Genomic DNA, 19,281 nt, shown 5'->3' with positions numbered 1-19,281 from the left:
CAATTAAAACGTACCACCATAACGTCGTCTCACATAATACTTGTCCATTTACTACTGCATTTTTATTAAATTAGAGTTTTTTGATTACTGTCCTGTATGTTTTATTTTCGTGTTTTGTTTTCTATTCAAGCATATTTTTATATTTTATTCTCTTGGCTGTTTAGTAACAGAAAGTTACAGTGTAATCTACTGGAATGTTTAATTATATGCTGTTCGTTTTACACCTTTTTTTTATGAATGTAGAAAGCCATTTAAATTGCCTTGTTTTAAAATGTGTAGTAAAATAAACAATAGAATAAACTGGCCTTGTGACTGTTGTACTGCTCCACAACTCATGAATTTGTTTCGCGTCTCTCATCCTCTCATCCATCCGCCGAAAAAAACATACACCGTTATTTTAGAAAACTCATGTAGCGCTATAGAAATGCCATCTACTGTCAGTCTGGCTGTGTTTGTTTTATCAATAATTCAATTATTTACTTTTTTATTTCAATTTATTTCCTTTCCGCGCCCAGAGAACTTCTGGCAATGCATGATGGGATATCTTGCTTCGGTTAGTGACCATCGGATGTTCACTACATTTCGCGGTGAATTGTGGGATACATGCAGTGCACTATATAGTGGTTAGGGAGTGATTTCGGACACAGCCCACGTCAGAGCTTGTTTGTGCTGCGTAATGCTAGATGTATCCATGAAATTATCTGAATTTGCTACACCTCTTCTTCATGCTTCTTTGCCATAGCAACGGCAGCTGAGGCTCATGGGTATTGTAGTATTCAAATCCGAACTGATGGAAAAAGAAATTGAGAAGAAATAATAAGTCTAATCTATGTGAAAGTGCCTAAAACTGCAGTTCCTCTAACGTCCACTTGAGGCTGGCTCCAGAAGTGAGTCAGTCTCCATAAGTCCCCATGTTCAAATGTCCAACTTCACAGCAGAAATAAACATGTTTTGATTGACAGGTGGGTTGTTTGAGCAACCAGGCGTCAAATTCAGATTTCATAACACAAATCTATAGATTTGTTACATTTCCAGGAGACTCCTGTGTTCCTATGTTGGGGATATCAACGGGAAAAACTACTTATAACCTCCCACGTCACAACTCCATTAGGTATGCATGTTTTTCATGATGTAATAATAATATTAAAACCCTAAAGCGTTACAGTGATCACTGAAAAACTTTCTTTCAACTCACTCAGTGATTTTGCAGATAATTCACTTCCTAAACTGACTCAACTGGAAGCGATTTCCCTAAAGCGGACCAGAAGTTTGTTGGACCAACTCTAAGCTCGGGGTGATCTCACACACACACTGTATATATATAAATCCCACCCCACTCAAACAGTGTGTGTTGACCTAACCCAGCGCTCAAGGCCATGAAATCGAACATGTTTCTAATTTCCTGTGGCTCGGCGTCCATGTGTGTCACCCCTCAGATATTCAATAACCCCTCCCTCGTCAGCCGGTTGCACAAGTGTCAATATTTTCACGCGAGTTCAACAGCCACAGAAAGCGAACTACGACCTCCCACTGATTGTGTGCGTTCAGCTGGTTGCAGGTCAGAATAATGTATGGCTTCTCTGCTGTATTACTTTCTATTAAATAAAGAGTAGCCTCTGTGTAACTCTATGAATGTTTGTGTCGGTATTCAGATCATGAGCTGTCACAAGACTCATTCATGTGCCCCGACATCCCATTATGGTTCTTAAGAAATCATTGTTTCTTAAAGATTCTTCCGTGCATCCATCAGATTAATTGTGATACTTTGCTACCATAAATTGGTACCACAATTCCCATAAACCCTGTTGCTTCTTTTCTAAAAGGACACTTTGTTTTCCTGTTTTATAAGGGATCCTACAACCACCTGATCTGTGTTTTAAGACCCAGTCACACCAGAAAAGTCCACACATCTTTGTTAAATCCGTGCCTGTAGAAACACGCTGATATAAGGACTTACTCGCAGGGATATTTGCTGGCATGGTACCAGCTTACAAGCTATCCTGCTGGGCTCAAGTCAAGTCAGTCACTTCACGAGCGAAGCTTCTGCCTATAGTGTGCCGTGTGCTCAGCTCTGGCATTTTGTTCACAACATTGTAAGATTAGCTTGTTAAATAAGAGAGGAAAAGAAAGAGGTATATAGCATGACTTCAGCTGTCTTCTAATATCTTGTTGAATAAAGAGTAGCCTAACTAGAAGGTTTGTTAGCTTTGTCACTAATAGGGATGGGAATCGAGAACCGGTTCTTGTTGAGAACTGGTTCCATGTGTTTCGATTCCAGAAAGCACGAATTACGTCACGTAACTTCCGCAAGAAGTTACGCGCGCTCGATTCCAGCAAGCAAAACTGATTACGCCACGTAACTTCCGCAAGTTTCGCACGTGCAGTGCAATCGTAGTAAACGTAGTAGTAGTAAACGATGACACCCACTCGGTTCAAACGCTCCAAGGTTTGGCTGCATTTTACCAAAACAGACGGCAACAGGGCGACTTGCAATCATTGCAAAGTGGAGATAACAGCGTCGGGAGGGAACACGACCAACATGCAGAAACATTTGCGCACACAACATGCAATATTTTGAAATGAATGTCGTGTTTTTGACACGCTTCGGACTGGAGATGAATCTCAACCGAGCGGCAGCAGCAGCAGTCTGGCTATGAACACCTCTGTGGTTACTACAGAAGGTAAATAACACACTGCCTACCATGTTAGCGCCATGTGCTTCTTTGTAAAACATGCTATAACAGTTCACATTAAACGAATGACTTCTGCATTACATTTAGAAGATGACTCTTTGGACCTCGCTGTTGGTTTTGTAAGGTCGTGATATTTCTAACTAAACAAAGTTGATGCCGATCAAACTGTTTGTTCTCATTTTTTTCCCCAAATGAGAATCGTTAAAGAATCGAATCGTTAAGCAGAATCGATAATGGAATCGGAATCGGAAAAATCGTATCAATTCCCATCCCTAGTCGCTAATAGGATAATAAGTTTATGCAGTTTATTCATGAGACATATTTATAGTATGGACTTCAACTGGCTTTAAACAATTGCTAGTGGCTTAATTTAAGGGGGAAGCTCTCACAGCCAATTCAAAGTTTTATTTCAAAGACACATTTGTACCATGGACTCCTGTCTTACTACTGTATTCAAACTATTCCTCTTTTGTGGAGACGTTAAAGTTAAAAGGTGACGGTAAAACAGAGCTAACACGGTAAGAAAAGAACCGAATCGATCAATGAACCGACTGTTGGTGTGACGGGGCCTTTACACATCGCCTCCAGAGATCACTGACAATCATCTCATTTAGTGACAGCTGTTACAATACGTCAAAATGCAAACTTAGGAAATAATCACGATATTGATTATGGACTGTCTTACCTCTGCGACCGCGCACCAACACTAAAGCCCATGTAGCCCTCCTGAGGGAGCGAGTCATCCCCGAGCTCCCGCAGGTCCTGGGGGGCCAGATATTTGTCTGTGTCCCCCGTCATCGCATCGTCACCTGAGGGTTGGAAACACACAGGATTGAAGAAAAGGTTACAGAAAGAAAGAAAGAAAGCATCTCTTCTTACCAGAGTCTGATGACCTACAATAAGCAGCAAAACTCTCTCTCAATAACTTCTGTTCAGATCCAATTAGCTTTACTTCTCTGAATGGAAATTTGAAATGTTTGGCTTGTCTCTGCGTTTCCTGTTTTTGTCGTCACCATAACAGAGCGGCTCTTTTAGACAGACGGATCAATGAAGCCTCTACCCAGAGGCTGTTTTCCAGTTCAGCTCTTGGTCTACCAAACACACACAAACAAAAGTCTTGCTGTCAGTTAAAGGAGGGGGGGGGAGTTTTTGTCCTCGGTCCTCAGATGATGACACAAAAAAATAAAAGTAAAAGCTTGGAAACAACAAATAGTGCTGCTCCAGGTTTAGTTTAACTGTTTACAGTTAAGGTGACATAAAAACACTTGAACCACGTGTCATCACTGCAAACAAATCACTCCGAGCTGTGAAATAATAAAAAGGAAACATACGTTACAGTCAGTTAGCAGCATGAGAGTTACTGTAGATCCTATAACCTGCTGATGAACCGGTGACCGCGGAGTCGAAAGAGAGTCGGTGGGGAGCAGAGGAGGAGTTAGAAAAGAAAAGAAGGGAGAGGGGAGCAGCAAGTGCATGCAGGCGGAGAAACCAAGAGAAAGAAAAGGAAGGCATTCCTGCAGCCACAAAGCACCGGAGACCCCCACCACCACCTCCACCACTAACTCCACCAACACAGCCGCCCTCCTGTCCCCTCATCCCCTGCTGCTACAGGCACCCCTCCCCCTCTTTTTTTAAACTTTCTCCCTCACACTTTACAGACCCCCATCTGGCCACATTCCAACTCTTTCTCCTCAACGACAGCAGAAAAAAGGTGGAGGTGGAGGTGGAGCCGAGCAGGAAACTCACCTCCTGCTTTGAAGCACCTCATTCAGCCCAGTCTCTGCAGGATTTCAACCCCACTGAACTAACTTTTCCTTCGACTCCTTCAACTCTTTCTCTCTCTCTCACCGAGTACGCTGTCTATCTCTCTTTCACAGCCCGGCGATCACACAAACAGATCAGCTTTCTCCCGCCTACCCACCCTGCTCTGGGATTATCCAGTGTGTGTGTGTGTGTGTGTGTGTGTGTGTGTGTGAGACAGACACCTAGAGCTCACTGCAGGACAGAAATAGAAGTGGGTGTGTGTGAGTCAGGCTAAGTTGTCGAACATCTAAACTACCTATGCAGCGTCCACGTACAGTACAGCATGTATCATCACAGCTCTGCATCTTTCTGACTTCTGTGTCGACTCACATGTTTTACTAACTCGCTTTGTCGCTTCTCGAGGTGGCAGACGTTCCTAACTCCAGATACAGAACAGTAATCTGCCTGATTGCAGCTGTCACACCCCACAAAGTAATCAGCCGGTCTCTACAAGTGCAGTTCATCAAACGTCCACTTGAGGCTGGCTCCAGAAATGAGTCAGTCCCTTTGTTAAAATGTCTTCACGGCAGAAATAAACATGTTTACAGCCTGGTACAAAAAACAGTTTTGGTCTCTGAGTCTGAATTATTTTATAAGTCACCTGTTCAAATTATATTAAGGCTTAAAGTTATGTAGAGTGTGGACGCTTTGTGCTGTTACAGATGGCTTCATAATGAGCGATTTCCTTTTGTGCTGCAAAGAAATTCCCCATTTTAATGTATAACTACTGCACCTCTGTTATAAAACACACAGGGAATAATGAACTATTTCACTGGAAGGGCACCCTGGAGATCACTTTATGTTTTATGTACCGTAAGAACATCTAAGAGGAGTTATTTCTGAACATCGGGGACTCCAGCGGCAGGTGATGATGTATCTCTATTTGCATATTTACAATACCCAAAACGCAACTCGACAGTCAACAAGTTGAAGAAGTGTGTCAACGCTGCTTAAACGTGGCCTCAAGCACAGATGAAGAACGGGTTGGAGAGGTCTGGTGAGCTCGCTTCTGTCTGACTTCACAGACCCAGATTTTTGACATCACTTGAAGCAAATTGATCAGATTTCACAGAGAGCTCGCTCCGGAGCCACAAAAGGCTTTCTGGTACTTTTGTCACATGTAGTAAAAACTCCCAAACGCCTGGAAACTTTGATGTGTAAAATCGGTGCAGCCGTTTGAGTCTCAAATCCTGGACAGCAAGTCCAAACTTGAGGTCTTGTAAGGAAGTTACATTGCTGATCATTAAAACAACACAGCTGACACGTTAAATAATAATAAATAATAAACGGCATCGAACTGGTCTGCGTCTTTTTTCCGGTTCACGGATCAGAAGAAGCTGGACTACCAAGATTTTGGACTTTAAAACAGAGCTGGGCTTCAGAGACCTGTAGGTGACGTCACAGATACGTCATCCATTCTTTATACTGTCAGTGAACTAAAGTCAATTTTCAAGCCCTGTTTTTTTTTTTTTTTTACAGTAAACTGATGAGCAGGGTGCCTTCTTATCAACAGAGCTTTTTTTAATAGCATGAGTTATATTTAGAATATGAAATGTTGAAACCAGAGACAGGCATGAGCGGCCGAGGATGATTTGAGGACGACAGATTTTGGATCTCGGCCTAAAAACGACCCTGGAAACAGATTATTAACTAAATCGATTATAGGAACGAGCAGAAAACTGAGAAGTATAATCCAATATGTCGTGAATATATTATTGAGTCGTACATAATTAAAATCATCTCATGATTCAGATTTTATACGCACGCTGAAAACATATTAATTCAGTTTACAACTCTGGAAAAACTCTTTTTGGAACAGTGTACAAAAGCCTGAACAGGGCTGGTGGGTTGTCCTGTTTTAGATCATGGACTGTGTGTGTTATTGGAGATGTTAATCATTGCTGTTACTCAGCTGGTATGTGAGCATGTGTGTGTGTGTGTGTGTGTGTGTGTGTGTGCCTAGAGTTACATGTGTATTTTTAGATCAGGAATGAAAGGATGGACACTTCACCGAAGCTCTTCAATGAAAACAACAACAAATTCAGTGTGAGAGCGAACGTGCACTTCAAAACATTTTAATAAAACCACACACACACACACACACACACACACACACACACACACAGTGTTTAGTTGCATCAGTGTAGCTGCACCACCTCAGAGCGGTTATTGGCGTTAGTTACAGTGGGATCACTGTCGTTTGTTTTTTGTGACTTACAGGAATAGCTGATGCAGATATTTCCAACATCCATCTCTGTTCAAACAAAGCAGAAATTCACCTTTTAACCCTCTGGAGGATTCGTGCACTCATGCATGGAGCAGCAGCATCAGTGCCAGAGACGAAGTACAAAAATGCTTATCTCATTATGTTAGCAACTCACACCTTCTCCCCTAAAGACACTCACTGTGCAGTCACCTAAATATTCATAACTCACGGCGAGAGAATGTCACTTTATAGCATCCTACACAGGTCATTATACGGAGAGATGCATCCATCCAACTCTTTTCTGTGACTGCTCATCATCGGCAGGGTTGCGCAGGCAGCTGGAGCCTATCACAGGTGACTCAGGGCGAGAGGTACAAACAACCATTCACGTTCCAACCTTACGAGCAATTTAGAGTCATCAATTAACCTGTTAAGTGCATGTCTGTACCCGTGCAGACACGGAGAGAACATGCAAACTCCCTAGAGAGATCTACGTTGGATTGTATATCGTGTGAAATATGAATGACAGCAGCAGAAGTCGTCTTTTTTCCAGCAGGAACAACGGCACACCTGGTAATGTCGTGATATCGCTCCTAACACGCGCTTTAACCACTGTGGGAAAGTTTCAGTTGTGGATTTCTGCAGACTGCTGACATTTAGCTAAAAGAAACTGGGAAGTTCATGTGACTGCTGGAAAATGAAAGCCTGCTATTCTTTACCATCAACGCAGACTCTGCACCGCAGGGCGAGAGGGGAAAATGAAACAAACAATTGATTCACAAATCTCAATATATCAATCCTCCCCTAGTCTGCGGCACTCAGTATAGAGTTCAAGTACAGCCACGCCACTTCTGAGCCATGAGAAAAGAGATACACAAAGTAAACACACACACACACACACACACACACACACACACACTGCAGCAGCTGACACCGTGTTTGCTTTGGACCGAATGTGTGACACCACAATGGAAGCGTCACTGACAAGCCTCTGAAGACAAAGGATCGAGTGTTCGTGTGCCGTCTACTCCGCGCCGTGAAAAGAAATCCGCTACACACTCCTCAAACGCCATATGCAGACAGTTGGCATGGCAACCGGGAGAAAGGGAAAGACGTATTCCCTGCATTGCAATGCATGAAAAATACAGGTTTGAGAGAGTCGAGGAGGGACGCAGCAGCTGAAAGTACGGTCGCATCTCAACTAGTATGCACTTCCCTCATGACTACTTTGAATTAAATGAAGTGCATATAAATGTTGACAGCGGTGGAAAAAAAAGGGGTTAAATGAAACATGAAAGCAAAACCAGAGATGGGAAATATTAAAAACAGAAGGTTGAGACACAGAAAGAGGATTTAAAGAACAAAAGTCATGATGAAAAAAGATGAAAAATACCTTCTTCCACATCAGATATATAGTCCTCTGTGATCATTTCGGGGACATTGGCTTTACAGACTGCGTGATTGGGATGGAGGAAAGGGTTAGAGAGAAAAAAGGGAACCAAAACAATGGAATAATCAAAAATCATAGGCAAAGAAAGAATCGACAACAAAGTGATTATTGTACATTTTCAGTGGAAACAAAGGCTTAAATCATCATGGTGGTAATTAAAATGTCAAATGATGAAATAAAATAAGTTAGAGATGAAAAATAAACATGTTTTTCACCTGAATTACTCAACAGCAACAACAAAATAACTGTCTCCTTGACAACGACGGGGGAAATTTGGCAACCAAGGGACCAACACTGGGATCTGTTCCAGCCCAAAAGCCAAATATGACTCAACCTGACGTTTTATGGACTTTGGCCGCTCTCTCCTGGATTTTTTTTTTTTTGGGGGGACTCAGTTTGTATAGGGAGAGACTGTTTGGATGAATTTAAAGTAATAAAGATTTACACTTCAATACGCTGCAAGATAAAGCTGTGAAGTCAAACCCCTTACCTTCGTCATCGGACACGTCCAACATCTCGTTCGTGGTCTCTGGGACGTTCATCTTGTGCTTCTCAATCACGGTCTGTTGAACAGAGACGAGCTCTTAATAAGGTGTCCATAGTGACTTATATTATTACACACAATCCACCAGTTTAGTCCAGTTTTAACTGCTTATATCAAAAAAGTTGCAGAGCTGAGAAAAGTCTTAAATTAAAGCGGTTAGTCGCAGAAATCTGGGTCTAAATCAAAGAGCTCTAACTCTTCCATAACACTTTCAAGTTTACAAGTTTCTTTTTTTAACACTGCTTTCATTCATTACTTTTTTTTTAATCAGCTCCCAAGAAATTAAATTCAACACTTTCTGCAGATGTTTCACATTAAACGTGAAACATTGTTGCAGGAAGAGAATTTATGATAATTATATTATTAGATTTGTAAATAATTTCGGTTGGAGCTCACAAAGATGAAGACAAAGAGAGAGCAACTATAGATTTCAGTCAACAGACGCTCTCAAATGTACCTGAGTGGTCAGAGTTTCCTCTGTGACCACTTTGAGCGTGTCAACGACAGAGATGTAGCCGAGCCTCCTGGCGATGGACAAAGCACTGTTCCCGTTCTGGATGAAAAATAAAAAAGAATAAAAGTGAGTGATTGGTTTGGAACTGCAGCTCTTCCTCAGATCAATATGACCTTTAGGAGGTATATCAGAAAGTACTAAAACTGTAATTATCAAATCTATCTTCTCATATATTTGGTACTTTTGCAGAACAGTTGCAAGGTCATGCTCCAGAATCAAACTTAAAATATGTGCAGTGTATACAGTGTAGTATTCCCCCGAGTCTGTGTGTACTGACCACGGTGAGTTCGTTTGGCGACGCTCCATACTGTAGCAGCAAGTTGATGATGTGTGTGTGTCCCTGCTGTGCAGCCTGATGGAGAGGTGTGTAACCGTTCTGCAGAGGAGGGAAAGGTTAGAGTTAGAAAACGCTCACACAGCAAACAGAATACATTTTTTTGGACACCCACACACCCACGTACAGCGAATATATACGAACTGTCGGGAGAATATGCATTCGCTGAAATCTCTTCTGCATGCAGAAGTAAAAAACACAAAATGGTTACCTTGGTCTTAGCGTTGACCTTCGCCTGATTCTTTAGCAGGAAACTGACCATCTTCACGTTGCCGTAGTGACAGGCCACATGGAGAGGAGTGTATCCCAGCTGAGGACACAGAAAACATCAGGTGAGCAAAGAGACGACGATGCTGAAATATGTGCAACATGTAAACATGTAATCTGGTTTAATGACGAGCAGGAGAAGATATTGACTGATTTACATGAATCTAAACTGGGGTGATTTATACTTTTATTAAAGTTATTCCTCTTTTATGCAGAGAAACCTACATGTTACTAGATAAAACGTAATACATTTGAATCTGATTGTAAATATACTGTCCGGTCGGTACTTCTTATTTGTTTGTGGATTGTCCTGATGCATTAAACTCGAGAGGCTGGAAACAAGTGTAGACCGATGCAGACGTGCCAAAAGCTGCGACGGTGAATTAAACATGAATTACAAATCCAAAAAACAAGAAGACACTAGGAGTATTACCTTAGTTTCAGGGTCTATGGTAGCTCCCTGGTTGACTAAGACTTCAGCGACGTTGACTTTATCTTCCTGGGCGGCCAGGTGGAGCGGAGTCAGACCGGACTGAGGACAGACAGACAGAGAGACGATGAAATATGCAAACAGACATGAAATATATAGACAGAGAGAAAGTCACGGGCATGGATGTGCAAACAGAGTGGAGGGATGGAAAGGAAATGAACACAATGCAATATAACCGTGGTGACCAATTACAAGAGAATAAAAGATGACACACTCGTATCAGAAACAATTCAAAGAAATAACTGGAAAATACGATGAATGAAACCCTCAAACTAAAAGCTTAAACAGCTGAGCTCAGATAAAGACTCATCTTGGAAGGTCCCGGCCATTAAACACGAGTTTACAGCACACACAAACACGCCGTAAATATTACTCCCATGTTATGAGTCCTGTCTGCGAACAGCTCGTACCTTATTGCCCGAGTTTATCGGAGCGTCTCGAGCCAGCAGCAGCGTCACTATGTCCACGTTGCCTTCCTGCGCCGCGAGGTGCAGAGGCGTGATTCCCTGGCGTGTCACCGTGTTGGTCAAAGCGCCGTACTCCAGTAACGTGGTGGTTATCTCCATCTGATTCTTCTTGGCTGCGATGTGGAGCGGTGTGTAACCGTTCTGCGTACAGACAAACACGTTATTTTCACGTTAGGTCTGGATACAACAAACAAATCCACCTATCAGCACCTCTGAAGCTCACTAATTATTAATCATTATTTGTCTAATCTGTGAGGTTTCAGTTTTAAAGGAGTATTTCTTCTTTCTACATACGACATCAGAGTGAATGTCAAACTATTCCTTTAACAGTTATTCCAAGAAAAGTGAAATTAAAAACCAACAGAATTGTATTTTGTTTTGTTATGTTAATTGTTTTGCAGCCCAGACATACATTCATACATTTTATTTCATTTGTTTTCTTGAGATCTCGAGTTAACAAAACTTTGTTTTCCTGAGATAACGGGATAATTAATTTGATATCTTGAGAAAACAAAAAGAGAGTCTAGCATATTAAATCCTTGTAATAGCAACATCCTCCTGCTCCTCTGACAATGATGTTTCCTGCAAATTTATCATGTTATCTCGGGAAAACACGGTGTCGATATCTTGAGAAAATTGTTCCATTTTCACAGGATAACGACACAAATAAAACGAATTAAATGAACTTATGAGAAAACACAGGACATTAAATGTAAGAATGGAGTTTCTGTAAATTTAACGTGAATTCGACAATCTTAGATGTAATTTCAATATCAGAACATATTAATAACATAATAATTTCAACGATATCTTCCAGCTCAATTCTCTTCATGTCGACATTTTGCTGACTGATGACAGAAAGCTGCATCCTTTTTAAATATACATCACCGAGGACTGTGGAACTACATTTCCCAAAATCCAGTTTATGTCCAGGACGTAAAGATTTTTCATTAAAAAAAAAGATTAGCTAGTTTTCGTCACGTATTCAACATCCTGTCAGGGAATAAAAGTTATTAGGGGCCTAGCTAGTTTCTCTTTCTGGGTAGATGCTGTTAAGAGTGGAAACGGCCAATCACAACGCTTCGCTGAGGCGGCTCGCACTATATGTGAAACTAGGTCAGCCTGTTTTCACCCAGAGCCAAACACAGAGAGAGAGAGAGAGAGGTTTTCTCGGTGCATTAATGCATTAAGGAACATTCGATGTAACCACGCTGTGAGTGCCTGAGTGACTCTTACCTTGGCGGGAGCGTGAGGTGAAGCTCCCTGGTCCAGCAAGAGCAACGCCACCTTCTGGTTATCATAATGTGCTGCCACATGCAGTGGAGTTAGTCCACTCTGAACACACATATAACCCTTGTTAGATGGTGATATATACATACATGTACAGTGCATGTGAATGTAGTTACAATACATACATGTGCACGTGTGTGTGTGTGATGCATATATGAATGAAGATGAACGTGCGTTACCTTCCCGGCGGCGTCAGGCGGTGCGTTCTTCTGCAGCAGCAGGTTGGCGACCTCGATTTTTCCGTATTTTGCAGCCACGTGCAGAGGAGTGAAGCCCTTCTGCAGACACACAGCAACAGAAAGGCCACGTTTGTTGTAAGATCTAATCTACTAATGTGTCATGGCTGTTAAAAAACACGCCGGCTCGCTCGTGAGTCACTTTCTATACATGGAACCATGTGTGTTTAATCATTTATAATTAAGCCATTTGCAGGGTTATGTCATGACAACATGAGAAACTGATTATTTGGTGCTTAAAGCTGATGAAACAATATAAAGGGCTCAGGGTGTGTGTGTGTGTGTGTGTTACATCAGATTCTTCAGCTATGAGGCAACACAGATCCCTGCACCAACTCTGTGTGTGTGTGTGTGTGTGTGTGTGTGTGTGTGTGTGTGTGTGTGTGTGTGTGTGTGCACGCAAACTTTAGAGGTGACTAATAGTTATGGGACATGACAGAGTCCAGACCGGCTCCCTGAACTTCAACAATAAGAATAAATATCTGTCGAACTAGATCTCCCTGAACTTCAACAATAAGAATAAATATCTGTCGAACTAGATCGGTTGATTATATTTGACTCGGCTAACACACAAATGTTCGGCCCACGTTTGTAGAGCTCCACAGAACAGTGTCGGTGAGAAGAACTGTGAGTTATTTTAAGAACTAAAAACATGAAATTAAATCAGATAAATTATATAATTAGGTTATCGTTCACGAAGAAACACAGTCAGGATTTACAGTATATTAGTTTGTTACGATTATTTCGTGTTACAAATCGCAGCTTCAAGGTGAGAAGATTCAATCAAAAGACTATCTTTCTATATCTGTGTCATTTCCAATTTAATTATAATATTATAATTTAATAATTTTCCAACTTTTTTCAACAACAGACAATAAATCATGTTGACTGTTGATGATCCACAGACTTTTCCTTCAGCTCCACCAGCAGATCAAAGTTTTTATCTAACGGACGATGAACCCTAATAACTTTGAAGATCCTTCTGGCCAACTGCTGGATCGATCACCATCGACTGATGAAGATCATGCGAGACTCCGCGCGCTTCAAGCTTCGTGTCCAAACAACAGAAGTTACGGACCGATCAACGTCCTACGAGGATCTACTGGCAGCCACAGCACCACGGTGAGAGACGCTGCTACCATCAGTTGAGTAAGACTGAAGGTTTTTCTCCGTACCAACTTCATTTATTGAGGTTCATTGACCTGATTGGTTGAAGTTCATCCAATCACATGCCTTGCATTTATTTCTGAAGTTCTAAACTAAGACGAACCACCCGGTTTAAACTATTTAACTCAGTTGCAGCCATAAAAACTCCAAACTGAATGTAAACTTAATGACTCCCGGCTGAAGACAACATAAAAATCCAGTCACGGCTGAAAACGACTTGGAAACGTCTCCTCTGTTTGACTGTATTTATCGTTGAGGGACTTTCCTCAGTGTTGAAACCGTGGCCATCAAACGCTCCGTTACAGCTCAAACTGATGTTATGAAATGAGTAATGCACAAAGAAAACGCTCTGCAGCCAAGAACAGCGTTTCATTCTGACCCAACTCTCCCGCTGGCAGACAGTCAACTGTAACTCATACTCCTTGATCCCTCATGATCCAGAAGAAATTTATTGTCTTGGGATGAACCTCCTGAGACGTACAGTGTCATCTCGTTTTCAACAGTTTAGCACTAACGCACTAATGTAGGAGATCAGAAAGTGGAAAATGCTCCATCATCAACCTCCAGCTATCAGAACAACAAATGTCAGAGACGTTTCTGTCATATTTACCTTTGTAATAATGCCCAGGCTCGCTCCTTGGTCCAGCAGCGCTGCAGCCACGTCCTTGTGTCCCTCCCTGGCTGCCAGGTGTAAAGGTGTGTATCCAGAGCTGGTGGTGGCGTCCGGGCATGCTCCGTTTCCCAGCAGCTGGTGGACGATGTCCTGCTTACCGAGACGGCTCGAGATGTGCAGCGGCGTCTGGTCGTCCTGGTGACGGCAACAAGTTTTTGAACATTCACACAACTTTAAAACATGACATTTTTTTTTACAGGTCAGCACATAAAAAAGAAACAGGAAGATGCTTGTTGTATTAAAATGAATAGAAACATCAGTGAACATGATTTCCTCACGGAAAAGTTTAGAAGAACGAGAAGACAAACTCAAACAGGAGGAATGCTTCTGCGCTTCAGTCACTCAGTAATTAGACACGTGCAACGACAAACACACACTCATTACAGCGTCTCAAACAAACACACACACACACACACACTCTACAGCGTCTCAAACAAACACACACACACACACACACACACAAATGTGTTTTCTATTTAGAGGGATGATTTTGTTTTTCATGGTCTACCTTGGCCGTGGCATCGACTCGCGCTCCATTCTGGATCAGATATCGGACCACGTTTGACTGTCCTGCCCTCGCTGCCATGTGGAGAGCTGTCTCCCCCCTCTGGAAAACACACACACACACACACACACACACACACACACACACAAGACAGAGGAAAGTTAGTCCAAAGTTTTGATTGCCGTCTTCCTTGTGAAACTCCCTCTGTGTTGATGAGATGTGCAGAGAGAAAGGAAGGAGGAAACAGAGGAAGAGAGGGAGGGAGAGAGAGAGAGAGAGAGAGACCCCCTTTACTCTCCACACCCAACTCACCATAATGACGTCCCATAATGCTCCGTTTCTACGGTAACCTGGCCACAGACACGGCGTGGGCGACCAAATACTTTGGGGTTGAAGAGTTGAATGTGCAGCACTCTTTCCCCTCTCTCTCTCTCTCTCTCTCTGCTCATTACTGCGTTCCTCTCTTTCATCTCTCCCTCACTCCCCCTTTCTTTCTCTTCACTCCTCTTTTTTTCCTATAGAGGAAGTGCTGACGGACGAGGTGAGAGAGCGAGACGTCCTTTTACTTACAGACACATGGCATTACTAGACTTTCCGTAGGTTTCCAGCGGCAGCAGATTTTGGAGGTTTCGCTCCGTTACAGGTGTCAGATATCAGTGGTTTACCAACACAACAATGTAAAAGCACCACGTAAACCTGCAAAAAGCTTTTTTGGGCCACAAGGGGGCACTGGAAACAAGCTGTGAACTAAAAAGTTGATTTTGTTGTCACCTGGTGAATACAAGTCCAATGCTGACTCTCTTTAAGCTCCGTTTTGGGTCTCTACCACCTCCTGAAGGAAGCGTCCGGCTCTTTAGCTGCTCAATGCGCGACCATCTCGTGTCTAACTGCGCCTGTCTGCTGTTTGAAACTCACTATGAAGCTCCAGCTGATTCAGGTGGATCACTATGAGCGACCACCTACATATTTTCACACTGTGCAGGAGTACCTTAAGTGTGAAAAGCAGAAGTACTTGTCCAGCAGATAAATGCAGCTGATGCATCACAGAAGAGAAACTGTGAGGACTTTCTGAACTCACCACGTTGCTCGTGTTGGGTGAAGCCCCGTGGTTGATTAGCTGGTGGACGATGTTGTCGTGTCCCATAAATGCCGCGACGTGGATCGGAGTCAGACCGGACTGTAACGTGAACGTGACACACACACACACACAGAGGAAATGAATGAAAAGACTTTTTTGATGTTTCAAAATACTCAAAGAAAAGTCAAAATTCAAGAGTTAAAGTACTCGTTCTGCAGAATGGAGCCTCACAGTGTTTTAATAACTTATTATTGGATTATTTTCACCTATGCAACAGTTTCCTGTTAATGCTGCTGTAGCTGATTTTAACAGATGATCACATTCATCAGTAATATTAAGTTATTGAGTCTGTTTTGATGTCTAGTTAGATTATTTCAACGCTTTTCTGACAGAAATCGACGTTAGAAAAAGATAAAAACTGTCTCATACTCTCTGAGCTTCAAATATTTATTATGATTTATATGTTATGCATGTAGGACTTAGGTTCATCTCTACATCACAGAGCATTAACACGACTGACATGTGACATCAGTGATCTTACAAGAACCTCAACTAATAAATAAGAAGCAAACATTCATAAAACACAACAAAGATTTAATCAGATCAACTTATGTCATCAATATACTGACCAATCGGTTTGTGTACAAGCGTCACTGCAACAACGAGCGGGAGGCCGATTCATAAAATAAGGCTTTTAGGACTCAGTAAGATGGAGATGTGTGCAGTATTTTAAATATTACCCCTCAAAGTACGACAGCTACGTACAGTTTTTGAGTACACAGTTCCTTTCCACCAGCGTGATGATGAATTTTAACCCGTGGCAGATACTGCACAGACCTGCTCAACCTGCCTACTCTCTCCAGCGATGCTCCCAGAAGTTCACAGAGTACAAGAAGACTTGAACGCCAACTTCTGCTGCAAAAACCGATTACACAAACACACACACACACACACACACACCTACCTCTGTCACTGCCTGTATAGACGCTCCATGCTTCAGTAGCAGCTCCATCACCTTGACTCTGTTTTTCTTACAGGCAATGTGCAGAGGAGTGAAACCATTCTAAAGCACAGAAAGAAAAAAAAAAAAATCAATACAGAAACATTTTAAACATTTTAAAGCATCCAAAAAAAAAACTCTGCGTGTTGCTTTGCGGGTCTTTCGAAGCTGGCAGAAGAGGAAAAACCTGGAGCGCCGAGTGGAAAACACAGTACAAAAGAGGGACCTTATTTCCTCTTCTCCCCTCTCCTGTCTTTCACTTTTTCTCTGAACTCTCTCTGCATGCAAACCAGACAAGCATGTGTGGAAATAATTGACTCGACACTAGAGGAAATAAAAAAGTATGCTGCGCTGAAACAGATACTTTTCTTTACAACTCACTCTTCTCTCGCCAACACGAACACTCTCCCTCCCTCCCGCTCTTACTCGCTTAACTTTGAGGTTTCTGGCTCAATCCTATGACTTCATTTTCCTCTCCGTGTCCCTTTTTTTTTCTCCTTCTTATTCTCTCTGGCTATAAAGTCCCAGTGCTCTAACCACACCCAGACTTCTCCCATTACAGAACAGAGATGGTTGTCTTACACACCAAGACACAGGCCGAGCCGTATAAAGTCTCTTTTACTCTCCTTGTCTCGTTTGCATCATTAATTTCCTCCACGTTCTCTCCCCTGTGTCTTTTCTCCATTAAAGTGCCTCGTTTTTCTCTCTTTGTTGCAAACAAACAGAAAGTGAGGATAACGAGGGAGGTGAGGAAGAAGGGAAAGAAGGGAGGGAGGGGGTGAGAGGAAATTAAAGACTTGAAAGGAAGGAAGAAATTTTTTGGTTGGCTGGGAGATGAAATCACCAAGACCTGAATGCAACACTGACACAACTTCTGCACAGATGCATGGATTTCGCAGCTAAATGTACAAAAATCACAAAAAAACAAACAACATGCACACATACAGAGACACACAGAGAGATACAATGCATCTCAGTCCATCTTTTAAGAGTGCTGTCATAGATTTGTCACTTATTTCTCATTACTAATGAGAAAGACTCAAAAAATGTGTCAAATATGAAATGTGAATGTCAGATCACTGCGTAAAAATGTGTTTTTGTGCATTTTTGTGCAACAAAATAGAAGAAAAATCTTTAAAAAAAAGACAAAAACATCATTAATATCTGCTAATGAATCCAGACAGAGGTTTGACTCACAGTGTGTGAGCAAACGGGAATTAAATAAGAGTCACAACCTCATTTCTGACAGGACTTTTTGTGAATACCAGCTCATAGATCTGGTTCTGGGGGCTCTCCACGTTTAAGATTCGACTTAAAGTCTTGAACCATCCCTTAATGATGCTGCTGTAGGACTAGACTGCCGGGGGACTTCCCATGATGTACTGAGCTCTTCCCTCCATCTGTACACACTCATGTCCCATTAATCAATGTTTCTAATTTAGCTTCTTCCCCAGAGTATTTTCTCCTCCTCCTCCATCCCTTCATCCTCACCAGTGCCTTGGCGTTGGGGTTGGCCTTCTTGTCCACGATGACCTTCGCCACCTTGTAGTGCCCGCAGTGGGCGGCCACGTGAAGCGCCGTCAGGTAGTCGTTGGTCACGTCGTCCACGGGCACGTCGTGGTGCAGCAGCAGCTGGACGCAGTTGAGGTGGTCGCCCTGCGTCGCCATGTGGAGCGGAGACAAGCCATTCTGGAAGGAGAGAGAAGGATTTGTAAGTTGGTGGTCGGAAGTTGGAAGTTTTGAGCATAAAAAGGTTGGAGGTTGAGGTTGGAGGCGTACCTTGGTCTTTGACAGTATTGGAGCTCCTCTGTCCAGTAGCATCTCCACCACCTGCTCGTGGCCGCTCCGGGCTCCACAGTGCAGAGGAGTCAGACCGTCCTGTGAAAAACAAACAGTACATCACCACGGTCAAGCCCTCACTGAACAGGTGACCCTCCACTTCCACACGTTTGCAGGAGGAGCTTTATGAAGGAATACCTCTATAAATGTGTGTTACCTTGGTCCGTGCATCTATCTTGGCCCCTCTCTCCAGCAGCAGTCGCACCATGTTGCTGTTCCCACGTTTGGATGCTACGTGAAGCGGTGTGATGTCATTCTGGGGACAAAAAGAAGCGTCAATCAGGAACAATGTTCACAGCCTGTCCGCTGGACGCTGTGCACACAGAGGGCTACAAGTACACAACCTGTGAAGGCATTTAACTAGAAATAAAGCAGGACACATTTCAGACTCAGTCAGAGCAGAAGGACTGTGGGAAATATCCCCCTCTAGAGGATTATAACCCGTCCAACAAGCTCAGCTGCTGGTTTGTCCTCCACGAGAAGCTGCCAGAAAACAATAATATCTTAATCTGCTGACACGATGGCACACGGTCTGTTACTTATTTTTATCATTACATCATCATCTTCTTTATGTCTTTGAAATAAAGTCACCAGAACAAAATGAAAAGTGCATTTGTGGCCGCTTTGATTGACAGGTCGGCCTCCACTGAGGATCCATTCACCAGTTTTTGACGTCACACATAACACCATCCATTGTTTACACTGTCATTGGTTATCAGCTGCAG

General features: G+C 42.6%; 1 protein-coding gene across 22 annotated transcripts in view; it reads right to left on the bottom strand.

The window, feature by feature from the left end:
- LOC104933165 (ankyrin-3-like) overlaps positions 1 to 19,281 on the bottom strand; it is a 105,931-nt gene that overhangs the window by 41,737 nt on the left and 44,913 nt on the right. For 10 of the 22 annotated variants that reach the window (XM_027289009.1, XM_027289016.1, XM_027289010.1 and 7 more), the window contains 16 exons: positions 18,714 to 18,812; positions 18,497 to 18,595; positions 18,209 to 18,406; positions 16,682 to 16,780; positions 15,718 to 15,816; positions 14,643 to 14,741; positions 14,072 to 14,269; positions 12,238 to 12,336; positions 12,005 to 12,103; positions 10,712 to 10,909; positions 10,245 to 10,343; positions 9,756 to 9,854; positions 9,488 to 9,586; positions 9,154 to 9,249; positions 8,643 to 8,715; positions 3,379 to 3,502 (listed from right to left, as the gene is read on the bottom strand). In XM_027289009.1, the coding sequence (XP_027144810.1) occupies positions 3,379 to 3,502; positions 8,643 to 8,715; positions 9,154 to 9,249; positions 9,488 to 9,586; positions 9,756 to 9,854; positions 10,245 to 10,343; positions 10,712 to 10,909; positions 12,005 to 12,103; positions 12,238 to 12,336; positions 14,072 to 14,269; positions 14,643 to 14,741; positions 15,718 to 15,816; positions 16,682 to 16,780; positions 18,209 to 18,406; positions 18,497 to 18,595; positions 18,714 to 18,812 (1,877 nt within the window). Of the gene's footprint in view, positions 1 to 3,378; positions 3,503 to 4,024; positions 4,223 to 4,439; positions 4,544 to 6,714; positions 6,751 to 8,095; positions 8,156 to 8,642; positions 8,716 to 9,153; positions 9,250 to 9,487; positions 9,587 to 9,755; positions 9,855 to 10,244; positions 10,344 to 10,711; positions 10,910 to 12,004; positions 12,104 to 12,237; positions 12,337 to 14,071; positions 14,270 to 14,642; positions 14,742 to 15,717; positions 15,817 to 16,681; positions 16,781 to 18,208; positions 18,407 to 18,496; positions 18,596 to 18,713; positions 18,813 to 19,281 lie in introns of those variants that run through there. The other 12 variants (XM_027289017.1, XM_027289018.1, XM_027289020.1 and 9 more) reach the window with 4 other exon arrangements.

Source organism: Larimichthys crocea, chromosome XVI (assembly GCF_000972845.2).
Source record: "Larimichthys crocea isolate SSNF chromosome XVI, L_crocea_2.0, whole genome shotgun sequence".
Lineage (NCBI taxonomy): Eukaryota > Metazoa > Chordata > Actinopteri > Sciaenidae > Larimichthys > Larimichthys crocea.
Note: the sequence above shows the minus strand (reverse complement) of the source record. Positions and strands in the feature narration are given on the sequence as shown.